This window comes from Micropterus salmoides, unplaced genomic scaffold, assembly GCF_014851395.1.
Source record: "Micropterus salmoides isolate LMB-PRFRI ecotype aquatic unplaced genomic scaffold, ASM1485139v1 Ms_hic_scaffold_20, whole genome shotgun sequence".
Taxonomy (NCBI): domain Eukaryota; kingdom Metazoa; phylum Chordata; class Actinopteri; order Centrarchiformes; family Centrarchidae; genus Micropterus; species Micropterus salmoides.
The window spans coordinates 31604980-31619127 of record NW_024041151.1 but is presented as its reverse complement, the minus strand read 5'-3'; the positions used below and the strand labels follow the sequence as shown (position 1 = coordinate 31619127).

Sequence of the window (14148 nt, the reverse complement as noted above, 5' to 3'; positions counted from 1 at the left end):
GTTTGGTTGCCAGGGAGACAAGCTGTCAATAAAATCTAATTAAACCATACCTACACACTTGTGAAGATTAAATTGCTAAACTCTCATAAATGTATAGCTAAGAATGTATGTTTGTTTAATTTGAAATTTTATTATTACCGTACATAGCCTCAGACCAACAGAGGCCAGTTTGGCGATAGAGAATACCGTAGTGGTTTTCTTTCTGGATTTGGCCTTTGGTATCCCGGGGGTGAGTCAAACTAATAGGACCACAAGCTGCACGGCTAATCAAGCTAACTAGCTACAGATACAAACAGATAATGTGCACTTAGCAACACTCAACGGATTAGCAAAAAGTGAAGCTATCCATCAAGATCTTACGTCCATCAAAAGCTATGTAAATCATCTCGATACCGGATTCCTTGTTGGTATTTGAGGCTGTGTTCTGTCCTCTTCATGCCGCATTCACAAGAGGCTGCTGAGCGCTTGCCCGGCTCCAGTTACCAATCAGGCGCCACTCCCCGCCATCATTCCCTGCTGGGTCCCCCCGCACCTGGCATGAAACCCTCAAGTGCTTGTGTAAACATCTTTACACAGTCTATGGTAAACACTAACAATCCCCTGGAGCTCGGAGCTCAGTAAGGGCAGATTAAGCTAATCTGACCACTAGTTTTGCAGCTAATTATATAATGACAGCTAGTTAGCAGCAGTTAGCGGTTATTTCAGCAACAAGTATCTGTCCATCAGGAAACTCCATAATTCACAGAAAATGGCGTATAAGGATTTTCAACGGGCCAATTTTAAAATACAAAAAATGAAAATATTTATTGCAGTTGTTCAAACATTAAGAATGCTGTGTACACATAAATTAATGTAATTTTTAAAAATAAAAGATTTTAGTGTTTTTTCAGCTACATAGACTGTGGCCTTACAAAATGTCATGTGGTGTGACCATAATTTATTTTTTTAATTAATTATTTTCCTTAACATGCTTAACAGTTTTTACAAGTTCTCAGTAATATAAAAGGTTTCAGATACAATGTATTTGCTTTTCTTATGGGTTTTTGTAAATAATGATCTCATATTTTTGTTCTATAATGTCACAGTCCCATTCTTTAATGTAGTTCATTCATTCATTCATTCATTTCTCTGTAAATCACATGAAACTAATACAAATGTTTAAAAAATACCATTCACTTAAACATACTGCATCAGTAATTAATATTTCAGTCACAGGAATGAGATATTTTACACACGGTAGCTCCGCTTTAATCTTGAGAAGCTGCAGAGTTGCAGTCTCTATTCATTCAACTTACAATGTAAATTTCCAGCTAAACTGAGGCATTCACAAGTCTTGTGCAGACTTTTACGTGCATTACTGCTGCCGTCAACTACATGCACGTTGCAGTTCCCCGCGTGTCTATTTCAAGTAGCCAGCTATTTAAAAACTATAAAATATTCTTTATGTGGTTCATCAATGGTGATAAATTATCCAAAAGTCTCACGAGGAGCGAACAACTCGGCATAACACTGTGAAGCTGGGGATCGGTCTCTTGAGCAAGTGTTCCTCCACTACCACTACACACATACACGCTACGCATACACATGCGCACTGACGACCCAGGGTTAGGGTTACAATTTTGGATTTATTCTTCAAAAACATTTATTGAAAATTTTATTCTTTTTACATATTTATTTACGGCATTAAACGTTGAAATGTATATTGTAATAGGCTGTATATTAACTTATTGGGAGAAAACTGGTAGTTCTATGTAAAATCAGACGTTGAGCACCCCCATATCGCCAAAATGGCATGATCCTTGTTTCACTGCGAAGCTTCGACTGTGGGATTGACAGTCGAATCAGGCTCCGCCCATCGAAGCATCGAATCTTCGACTATTTGGGGTCAGCCCTTTCATAAACACTGTTTTGATGAAAATCACATTACAAACATTTATTTTCGTGCAGTACACATTCACGGCTTTGTTTTGAACAAACATATTACTTAACAATAGATTTAATCCAATTTCATCAACTGCAGGCATGTGGTGTTAACTGTAAGTATGTTTTTTTTCGTTTATTGGGTGTGTCAGAGGTGTTACCCAATCAGCAGCCATATTTAAAAGCCATATTTAAAGTCCAGTGCGCTACCATTTCCGTTGAAATAAATGCTTTGCTACATTTTGTTAAGGCTAAAGTTAGCTTAAAACTGAAAATAACTCTACATTTACTTGATTTCACAGGGAAATCGAACATGGTTCTCCTGTGTGAAAGTCTTGGGTTTGACACAGCCTACACAGCCAATAGAGGTCGCTCACACAAGACCAACATGTTGCTTCATTTAGTTTTCATTTAAAATTTTATTTAAGATACATTTTTTGCTTCTTTTAGCGACTCCGCTCTTGCTGCAGAGTCAGAATTAACATGCTGTCTATGGCAAGCAGTTTTTCTTTACTTGGCAGTGGCAACAGTTATTAATAATTAAATATTACTAATGTTGCATAGTTACCAAAGTGAAACTACAAGCTTTAAATATATATATATATATATTGCATTTTTCTCATGATATTGTACAAAGACTAAAAATAATCCGTTGTTCTGAAATACAAGGAAGAGTGTGTCAAATTGCAGAAAAATGTATTCCAAATCATACTACAATAAAAGTACTTTATATGTAAAAGTCATCAATTGAATATAAAAGGACAAAGACTAAATTGCCTATCATGGAAAACACTCTGCAATGGTCGCACCACATGATACTTTATACTTCAGTCAAAATTTATAGGCACAGAATAGGCCACCTAAACAAATCAAGCGGGCTTCCTACAAAAGGACTCCAGAAAATTTATAATCAAAACAAATATTGGTAGAAATAACTTTATATTAAATGTTTTTCTTTGGTCATACCACATGATATCCAAAAGTGGCAAAGTTATTACAATTTTACAGAGTTCAGAACAAACCTACTTGCTGTTTCAGTGGGTCCTTGGCAAATTCGTATATTATTCGCATGACATTTTAACACTTCAATTATCCGAAAAATTACAAAAAACTAATTTTTAAAAAAAAGTTAAAATGAGTACATATATGGGAGAGGTCCTGTATTTATATGGTATGTTTTTATGCTTTCAAACTTTTTTTAAATGAAAAAAATCCAGTTGGACAGAAAATGTTGGCGTCACGTCATTGACCATCGAGGCACATTAGAGAGAACCAGAAAATATTGTCACCATCAAGTATCATCAGTCGGGCCCTGTCACCACCAGAAACACTATGCTTCCTCATAAAAACTGAGAAAGCTTTTCATTGGATGCTCATACACGCCCCGAATGCAGGATGAGTCAACAATATTTTAAAGTCGTTTTACAGTCGTTACAGAGGAGAATGGAAGTAGTGTTGTGATTACATCATGATAACTGTTTCCTAACTTCAGTGAACAAGATAATTAAATTGTTTTCTCTGCCTGCATCTTATAAATGAATATCTGAACCACATATTTTTTATTTTTAATCAAGTCAAGTCGTGATTATCTCAACAAATTTTAAAGACAATCAATTTACTATTACTGAGTACTACTCAGTTGTATAATGTCTCTGGAGGAGCTTTGTCAAGTGTGAGGAAATAATGCTGATAATAGATGCCTGCATTAGTGGGTAGAAATCATCCAAAAGCATTCATTCAAAAATATAACAGCGACTTACTGAAGACTGCATCACACTACATGCATTCACTTAGCTGATAATATAATAATAATAATAATAAGTTAAGTTGGGTGGTTTAAGTTCGATCGATTTTGTGTGTGTGTGTGTGTGTGTGTGTGTGCTGGGTGGGGTGCTAGGCAGGCCCCTCCATGACTGAGAATAATACACTTACGATATGTAGGCTGGATAAAGAAAGCCGATGAGGTTACACAGTAGGGAGGCTCCGTAACCGATGACCAAGTAAACTGCGATGATACCGATCACAGCTGGAACAAATATATATTATATAGAACATATTATAGGCCATGCATATTACAACAATTAGCTACTACTATCATAAAACAACAGCAATATTTCGTTTCTTTCAGTTAGATTATGATTAAAGGTAAATGCGGCTGAATGCCACGAGCCGTCCTTTAGGCTACAGGCTATCTTTTCCTCTGCAGTGCACTCGGTCTCTTACTGTTTTCTATTCCATCCCTGTCCCTGTCAACACTCACCGAGAGCGATGTACGTCCTGCTTACTCCAGTTTTTGCCTCTACTTTTGCCAGCAAATCTGTCACGAGATTCTTTTCATGAAGAAACTTTTCAAATCTTTCTCTGAGTCCCTGCGCCATGGCTGCACTTCCTTCTTTAGCGATGCTGATGAATTACGAAAATGTTCTGAATCAAACTGCGACACCCTCAAACCAATACGGAGCTCGGAAGCGTGGAGTCAGACAGGATGTACAATACAAACTCCGGCCACAGGCTTCAAAGTAATAGCACGGGGTTTAGGTCATTATCCTTTAGTCATAAAACTAGATACTTTCTCATCACGTTGGTAATGTTTAGCCCCATGGTGGAAGGAGGAGACATGAGGTGCTTCTCAAGTCTCTCTTTTTCTTTTTTCTTTTCCTCTGCAATTCAAAAGCAAGTACAAAGTGCAAACATAGACCAGGGGTTAATATATAAATTTAAAAAAAGAAAAAGAAAGAAAGTAATTAGCAGTTCAGGTAATTAAGAAGTTTACATATATCGAGAGTCCTTAAGGCTTTGGGGTTTGAAGAGTGCTGAATAGTTTGTATGTATTGTTGCAATTCACTCGTAAATACAGGTTTGCGGTTGCAAAATTTACTTTTGTGAATGTGGATTTTAGCTAAAATAATGAGTTCCGAGTAATCTAATAGATCCAGAACCAGCCTAACATTGTTTTAAATTTGTCTGTTAGACATAAACCCTGACTGTGATTCGTCAATTATTGTGGTTAAGGTCGTTTTAATTCTATTGGCAAGAATAAGAGCAAATACTTTGTAGTCGTTATTGAGCAAACAGATAGGGAACCAGTTTTCTATCAAAAGTAAGTCTTTTTGGGGGTTTTGGGATGAGGGTGATAAGGCCTTGCGATAATGTAGGTGGCAGCCTTCCAAATTAAATACTTTCAGAAATGAGATTGAAAAGAAAGGGGGTCAGTTCATTATGGAACTTCATATAAAATGGGCGTGTCCCTGGCGTGGCGTCAAAAACCAACTCTTCGCCACGACACAGGAAGTTGTTGTAACTTTAGTGTACATGCTCACATCTGAACAAAATTTTATGTGCTTGATAACTGTCCCACTGTCTAAACCCATTAAAAGTTGTGCGAATGGTGAGGCGTTCATGGAACGGCGTGCCTGTGGCGTGGCGTCCAAAATCGATGATTCGAAATTTCTGTGGCACATGTATCATGTCCAGACGTACCAAAAAGCCTCTTGGAGCGATGCCCTAAACCCAACAGGAAGTCGGCCATTTTGAATTTTACGGCAATTTTAACGTACTCCTCCTAGGGATTTAGTCGGATCGACTTTAAATTTCTGCTGTGCCTTCTAAAGGCATTGACGATGAAAATTTGTGCTATTTGTGAGTTTTCATCAATGGGCGTGTCCGTGGCGTCCAAAATTGATGATTCGCCGTGAAACAGGAAGTTGTTATAACTTCAGTGTACATGCTCACATCTGCACCAAACTTTACGTGCTTGATAACAGTCCCGCCCCGAACACATCTGCATGTTCATTTATAGTCGTAGTGCTATGTAGCGCCATAAAGGGGACACAGGAAGTGATGATTAACAGGTTTGTTCAGCGTCCGAAGCCTGTTGGAAATTCACAGCCACACTGGCAGAGCTCCAGAATCTGCAACGTGGCCGCCTCACACCTCGACACGCTACACCCAATGCTGCTTGCAGCTTTAATTTAAGTTTGGATTTTTCTAAACAAAAAAAATAAGAAGAGTTTGCTCACCTTCTTCCAACCACTTCCTTCTTGATCTACCCCCTGGGCCTTTTGTCTGTAGAATTCATCTAACTTGTTTTGGCATTCACTAAGCTGGAGTAACTCCTCCTGAGAAAGGTTTTCGGTAGTCTTATCAGATAACGATGCAATTTGACATAACAGCCTATCTTCTTCCTGTCGTCTAAGTTTAGCTAAGTTGCTGCCATATATTAGCCTATTTCAAATTTCTCCCATTGTTGACCAAATAACGTTTTCTTACAGGCTTCTTCCCAGTGAGACTTGATTAGATTTGTAATATCATTTATGACATTTTTATGTAAAAGAAGGCTATTATTAAGCTGCCAGCAAAAGGCTCTAGGAATATGTAGAGCAGTAGAAACCTTAATCTTCAAAATAATTGCCTTATGGTCAGAGAAGGGAGCAGCATGGACATAAATGTGTATATTGTCCAAGTCAAATTTCTGAGAGACAAGCCAATAGTCAAGTCGAGATTGTTTGGAGAGGTCTTTGGAGCTCCAGGTGTAAGATTTAGATAAAGGAAATTTTTCTCTCCATGGATCGATTAGATAAAATTTCTCCATGAGATCTTTAAGGTGCGAGTTGGTTAGATTGGATCTCTTTGGTGGAAATCTATCCAAATAACTGTTTAATACAACATTAAAGTCCAAAAATCAAAAAAGAATTAGGGAACTTGTTCAACAAGTAAAGTGTTTTTTCTTCTAGTATATCCAACAAAGCATCATTTTCAGAGCAAGTATTGTAACCGTAGATGTTAATTATAATAAGTGTTTTTTGACAAAAAGAGAGCACCATAATGATAAAGTGTCCGTGTGGGTCGTTGCAATGGTGAATAATCTCACCAGAAAAGTTGTCTTTCAAAATAGTAACACCAGCTGACCTTTTAGATCCATGAGCTCCCCATAAGTCCTTGCCCCACTGAGTCCTCCAAAAAGGCAAGTCGTACTTGGTGCAGTGAGACTAGAAACAGAAAACAGAAATCACTTTTAAACTTCTTGATAAATAAGAAAACTGCTTTGCAATTCAAATTATTTCTCAGACCCCTGGCATTAAAAGAAAGAAAAGATAAAGACATAAAGATGTCAAAAAAAAAATAACACCTCAAGATATAAAATGAGTGAGAATTCCCTATAACAGTTCACAGGCCTGTTCACAGACTCGGTTGGATTTAGATAACAGCATAGGAGAACCTGCCATAGTATTAAAGAGCTCAAAATGCAGATTAGAAAGTTGCTTAATGAGATCTAGCTCAACTTCACATGGCAGATTCTGGAACCAGTAGACACTGCTACCATACTAGGTGCTCACTGTGGTAATGGCTGGCAGGGGAATCTCAGTGCCATTAGCAAATACACCGTTTTGCCAGCAGCACGGCCCTCCTTAACCAGAGGCCAGAGTGTCTTCTTTCCAGTTCAGTTGGGGTGTGATCCTCTGCAAACCGCAGGTTGTTGTCCTTCAGGAACGTGGATGTTTTAGCTGCCTTCCATACAGTATCTCTCTGGGTGCGAGAGGAGAACTGCATAATGACGACTCGATGTTTCCCTTTGTTGTGATCCCTCTTACCCAGTCTGTGAACAACGTTTTTCCTTCACCTCTGAGCAGACTTACTGGCAAATACGGTGAACTTCAGCTTTGATGTCTTTGCGTACTTTTTTCTACTGGCACAATGCTCATATTATCTGCATTTATATTTATTAATTCTGATTTATTTTATATCGGCTTTATTTTCCTTTGCTTGCTTCATTAGAGTCTTAAGTGCAGTTTAGTGACTTGTCCCACTCCTAACTTGTTTACTATGTTTATAGTCATCTATTTGGACTAAACGACCAGCCTCACGTGACCGAATAGAAATTACGATAAATTATGAAAACGCACTGGGTTGATTGAGCCTGAGGTGGGAAACTCTGAATTTTCGGTTCCACAACAGCTGATCAGAATAAGTTCAGTCAACTCTGAGTATGTTGAGCCTGATTGAAGCGCGTGCGTGGGGATGAAAAAAAACCATCATCAATGGAGCTCCGATACTACAATTCGCCATTGCAATGGGTAAATATGGTGCGTTCCATTTACCTCGGAAGTTGGAGGTCGGAATGACGTCACACCCAAGTTGACGGTGTTCCAGTTACAAGTCGGAAAACCTCACTCAGACGGCCGTTGTTCACAACTAGCCAGGTTAGCTATTGATATGCCGGTTGATAAAAAAAAAACATTGTGCGGTATTTACTCACTTTACTAAACACTGTAGCAACACGACCACAGACAGCTGTTAGACAGCACTTTGTGTACGAACATTTCTATGAGACACAAGTACACAGAAGTGCTAATAAATAGTATAAACTACAGCTTTCACTAACTGTTGATACCCCGACAGCCATCTTGGATTACGAAGTCGGGGTGGGGCGATTCTCCCGACTTCCGAAGTCGGGATTCTGACTTAAGGGGGCGTTCCCTTTGAAATTTTGACCTTTGAACTCGGAAATTCCGACTTCTCATGTCAAATGGAACGCACCAATAAAGGCAGAGCTTCCATTTTAATCGGGTGGAGCTAGAAATATGAATGCTGCCAACGCGGACCCTGATAGGCGCTAAAGCGCAGGAGTGGAAGAAGATTGAATGCGTTTTAGGCTATACACAGCGTTGCTCATTCATCATCTACCAGACTTGTGATGGAAATTTGATATTTTACTGTGTTTACTGAACTGTGTTCACCCTGCATGCTTCATCAGAATAGACCAGTGTTTCACTGTGTGGTATTTGATTATTTTATTATGTTACAGCTAGGTGAAGTTTCCCATGGGAAATGCTCGTTAGAGAGTTTTCTTATCTGACTGTCCTTGATAGGCCTTCATCTCAGGACAGCTGGTCCCTACTCCCTTCCTCCCTTGGATAGCTGCGTAATACCCTTACAGTATAAAGTCACCTGCCTCTTCACTGGCTCTTTGTCTTAGACTCTGCAGACTGTTTTGCACTCTGTATGTTTGTCTGACCCTTGGCAAAAAGTAAAACCCTTAAAAGACGTCTCTTTATTTCAGAAGACTCACTAAAGGACATATTTCCATTTCAGACTGTAATTTCCTTAATGATGATAAAGTGCTACAGCCCATTACATTCGATTTTAAATAGGAAGACTATATTTATTAAGCTGTAACCCGACGGGATAAAATGCCGGTGGCAATCGGCTGCCTGATTATGAAAATAGGTAGGCTATAGATCAAATATAAGACACAGTTTACTCGTGAACCTGTGATTGTAAAGTCACAGTCACACCCAGCAGGTTAGTTCAAACTGACTGTAAAGCTTTAGACGATACGATAGGAATGTTCCAATCAGTGCAACTAGCCTACAATATGAAAGATTGCTGTTCATTGATCAGTTTTATAGGTTACATATTAAACAGTGATTACTGCAGAAATGGAGCCCACAGTAAGTAAAACCCAAAGTTTCCCTCATCTCAGGCTTAACATACTCAGAATTTTCACTAATCCCGCTTTCTGAAACGGGACCCAGATCAGTCCGATAAGCTGCAGCGTCCAAACAATATAACCGCTACCCAGTAAGGGCGTGTCGGCCAGTAAAACACTTCCGCGAAGGATGCAGTGGTGGTTCCTCGCTCATAGCTCCTCGGAGCGCAAATAAGAGCTTTGGGACGGTCTGCACGATGGCGGGGCAGAACAACTTCCGATTCAAGCGAGGATTGAGGAAACGACAAATAAGAAACTTGAGAAGCACCCATGGACTCAGGAGTTCCTCACCTGGTGCTTCAATTTATTTCCTCACCAGACATGTGGAAAGTGCAGTAGTGCAAGGGTGAATTATTACAAAAATATATCAAAAACATAAAAACAAACAACAAGGACACTAAACATAAACTATTCAAATTATCATTACAAACTGATATTAAACAACACAAAAAACCTATATTAGGCCCTGACTATTGGGCCCTAGCACATGTGCCTTTCCAGACCAAAGCTGTTCTGCCCAGAGGAGCCTCTGCCTCCTTCCTTTATACTGGAAGCCCCTCCTACAAGACAAACCAAAGTTAATTGAATTGATCAGTCAAACAACATTATGCTACCTCAACATTCCCAAACATTTCTGGATACATCAATACACAATATATCAACTATAAAACCAGAAATTAAATGTTAGATGCTGAACAAACTTCTCAAAATAGAAAACTTTTGGTATTCCAGTACACCCCTCTGTACTGGCTTACACTTGGACCATTCCAGGTCCTCCCCCCTATAAATTACTCCAGACTCCATCACTTCCTGTTTGTCACTTCGACCCAGATCCCTGCTTGAAGATGGGAACAGGTCACTGGAACATGCAAACATTTGGATGACCTTGGTTAAATCCAATAACCTAAAATAAATGATTTGAAATTAACTGTGTATGTGTTGTAATTATCTAATCATGATTTCTACTCTTTCAACTAGTACTTAAATGAACTGAAATGAAATGCCATGTGTACATTGATGCTAGCCCACATGCTAAAGGTAATACTAATGCTAAAAGTCCTATGCTAATGCTCATGCTAAAGTTAGCTTTGCATGCTAAAACCAATGCTACCACTGGCTTAAATGAGGGCATGGGCCAGCCCCATGACAAAGTTATTAGAGCCTAAGCTGATATCTTAACATCGCCTTCCGTGTCCCACATCTGTTTTGTTAAGTACGCAGAGTGCATGTACTGAATAAAGACACCGAGAGCTGGCGCATGCTTTGCAGGAACCTTTACTGGGAACATATGTGTCACCTTCATAACAGTCCGTGTGTCACCCTGAAACTTTAGTTCCCTTTACAGAACAGTAGAACCCCCCCCCCTCTGACATCTGTCAAAAATACTCACTTATCGAGAAATTCGAGTCAAGAGGAACATTTCAAAACAGAACATTTATAGAATAATGCTTTTTTTTTTGTCTCTCACAAGTCCAGACGCTCTGGCGGATGTGACACTCTTCCTGACGTTGTCACATACGGGCAGGCTCTATGACGCAGGTTGTAGCGGAGTTGTTGTTTTTCTTTCAACCGCTTCTCAACCTTCTTGAACCCTCTGATGTTTGGCCAGCGGGGAAGCAGGGATGCTGGAACCTGAGGTATGGTCGTGCGTAGCTGTCTACCCATAAGGAGTTGTGCAGGGGAGTAACCACACTCCAGAGGTGTGGCTCGATACGGCATCAGAGCTTTTAGTTTCTCACCTCCTCCTTTCTACAGTCCTTTTATGGTTGCCACCGCACACTTTGCCTCTCCATTCGCTTGCGGGTATCTTGGGCTGCTTGTGATGTGCGTAAACCCATACTCTGTGGAAAAGTCTCTGAACAACTCACAGCTGTATTGTGGTCCATTTTTGAGGTACAACTGTGTACGCTATCTCGTGGCAGCTAAATGCCTCTTTCAGAGCTACAATGACTGTGGCAATGTGGAGGTGGGCAACTTCGATATAAGGTGAGAAATAATCGACTATAAGGAGATAAGTCTTCTTCTCCCAGAAGAATAAGTCTGTTCCCACTCTTTGCCAGGGTCTCTCCTGTACCGGGGTGGTCAGCTCTGCCCTGTGCTGTGAGCATGTGTTACAGTTCTCCACCAGCTGACTGATGTGTACGGACAGTCCTGCCAACCAGACAGACTGGCGTGCTCTCGCTCTGCACTTGAAAATACCTTGATGGCCACTGTGGAGGTTGTTGAGGATTTCTTGTCTCATGTCGTGGGGAATGATGATTCTTTGGTCTGAGAAGCAGCTGTCCTGCTAATGTTAGTGTCGCTCGCTCAGGCCAGTATGGCCCCAGCTCTGGAGAAAGGGCATTTTTCTCAGGCCAGCCTGTCTTGCAGTATCTGATGAGTTTTGCACACACAGGGTCAGTTTTCTGTTATTACCTGCAGTCTTGTTTCAGTGGCGGGGAGGCCTTGGATGACAGCATCCACAAAAACTTTAACCTCTGCCTCATTATCTTTTTCCTCCTGTGTGAGTGTGTGTCCTACAGGGGCTCTTGATAATGTGTGCTGTTATTAAGCACTTGCCTGGCACGTGCACAATGTCAAACATGAACTTCATTAGTCTCAGCCTGAATCTCAGCACTCTGGGAGGGAGTTCATCTAGCGCCTTACTCAGGAGTGGCACTAGAGGTTTATGGTCTGTCTCTAACCTGAACTTCAGTCCAAGGAGGTAAGGTTTCAACCTTTCGCATGGCCACGTCGCAGCCAAAGCCTCCTTTTCGATCTGTGCATAATGTTTTTCGGCCTTGGACAGGCCTCTGGAGATGAATGTGATGGGCCGCCAAGTTCCATCACTCTGTTGTTGGCTGAGAACGGCCCCCAGGCCAAAGGATGAGACGTCTGCCAACACACAAGTCTCTGCTGTGGTTGAGTACGGGGCCAGCACCCGTGGTGAGCTCAGTTCTAATTTAAGTCTCTGGAACGCCTCCCTCTGTGGCGCTCCCCAGCACCACTTGTTCTTCTCACAGAGTAGGTCTTTAATTGGTCTGGTGTATGATGCAAGGTGGGGTAAAAACTTGCCCAGATAGTTCATCATCCCCATCACTCTCCTCACATTTTCCACTCCCTTTGGTACAGGCATCTCCATGATGGCTCTGACCTTATCTGGATCAGGTGTCACGCCACCTGCTGTGACACAGTGACCCACAAACATGATGTTATCTTTTGTAAACTCACATTTTTCATTCAGCTTGAGCCCTTCTTCTCTCAGTCTTTTCAGCACCTGGTGCAGTCTCTCGTTGTGCTGCTCTATGCCTCTCCATACACGACTATGTCGTCCACATGACACACCACTCCATCGCACCCTTCCAACATCTGCGACATTTGACGCTGGAAATGCTCCGGGGCTGATGAGATCCCAAATGACAGGCGAATAAATGCATATCGCCCGAATGGGGTGATGAATGTAGTGAGGAGCTGGCTCTCCTCGGACAACGGGACCTGCCAGAAACCGGAGGTTGCGTCCAGCTTCGTGACCACTTTTGCCCCGGCCAGCATGGCTAGTGTGTGGTCTACTGCTGGGTGAATGTGTCTCTCTCCACACCCACTTGTTCAGGTGCGTCAGGTCCACGCATAGCCAAATCTTTCCTGGCTGAGCCTTTGGCTGGGTCACATTTGAAATCACCCCCATGTCTTCCATGCGCTTCAACTCCGCCTGCACCTTGTGTCGCAGTGGTAGAGGCATGCGCCGTGGGGATGACAGAGCTTAAGGGACAGCACCTGGCTCCAGTTCTATTTTGTAGGGCTCCTTTAATTTTCCCAATCCTGAAAACACTGTAGGGTACTGAGCCTTGAAATCCTCTTGCCAGGCTTGTACAGTGTGGACACGCCTTATTAGCTTGAGTGCTTTTATAGCAGGATGTTCCAGTAGCGCCTTAGTCAAACCTTCAACAACATAAATGTCTTGTTCTGTTGTTACCTTTTCGTGACTCAGCTCACCTTTAAAGCGTCCTTCCAGTCTGTAGTTTCCTGGTCCATACAGCAGTGAGTGGCGGTTGCAGTGTCCCATGCTTTTTAATGGAGTAGCTGCTGCTTGGAATTGCTGTAACACTTGCTCCAGTATCCAATTTGAAAACAGTTGCTTCTCCATTTAACTGCACTGTTTAACTGCTTTGTCATGGCTTTTGTTAGTGTCAAATCAGCGTCCAACTGTAGACTTTCTGATAACTTAGCATCTCTAAGGCCGACCACAATTCAGTCCCTTTCTAACTGTTCTCTCAGGACCCCAAATTCACAGTGTCCGGCCAGTGTGTGCACCACTGTTATAAAGAACTCAACACTCTCACCAGGCTCTTGGTTTCATCTGTTGAAGTGTGCTGCATCGAAGATGACGTTCCGCTTGCTAACACAAGCCGCTTTTCGATCAAAGGTACCGGGGACTTTTAAGTCCCCAGATCTCTTTTCAAGGAACTAAAAGGTTCCTTCAGCCCACTGTTGTGTGCGTTTCCACCGCGGTCTAAAGACCTGTGAAGATTAGGCAAATTAACCAGCTGACGTAGGCTGTAGCCATACAAAGCGATGCACAGGCATCATTATTTGTAACCACTCTCCATGAGCAACATTTATAAATGAAAATCAGATTTTACTGGAATATAATGAAAAACTACAGGCTTAGCTTGACCATTAAAGCAGCTTTTTTTTGTGGGAGTATAATGAAGAGATACACGATAAAGTTCGTTACACATTTAATAGTAGCCAAACAAACA

General features: G+C 41.3%; 1 protein-coding gene across 2 annotated transcripts in view; it reads right to left on the bottom strand.

Moving 5' to 3' along the window:
• The window catches only part of reep5 (receptor accessory protein 5), a 38972-nt gene that overhangs the window by 24549 nt on the left and 275 nt on the right, over positions 1-14148 (bottom strand). Inside the window, exons 2-3 of one of the 2 annotated variants that reach the window (XM_038734102.1) lie at positions 6829-6908; positions 3853-3946 (exon numbers count right to left, since the gene is read on the bottom strand). In XM_038734102.1, the coding sequence (XP_038590030.1) occupies positions 3853-3946; positions 6829-6841 (107 nt within the window). In that variant the 5' untranslated portion in view covers positions 6842-6908. Of the gene's footprint in view, positions 1-3852; positions 3947-4180; positions 4379-6828; positions 6909-14148 lie in introns of those variants that run through there. The other variant, XM_038734101.1, reaches the window with a different exon arrangement.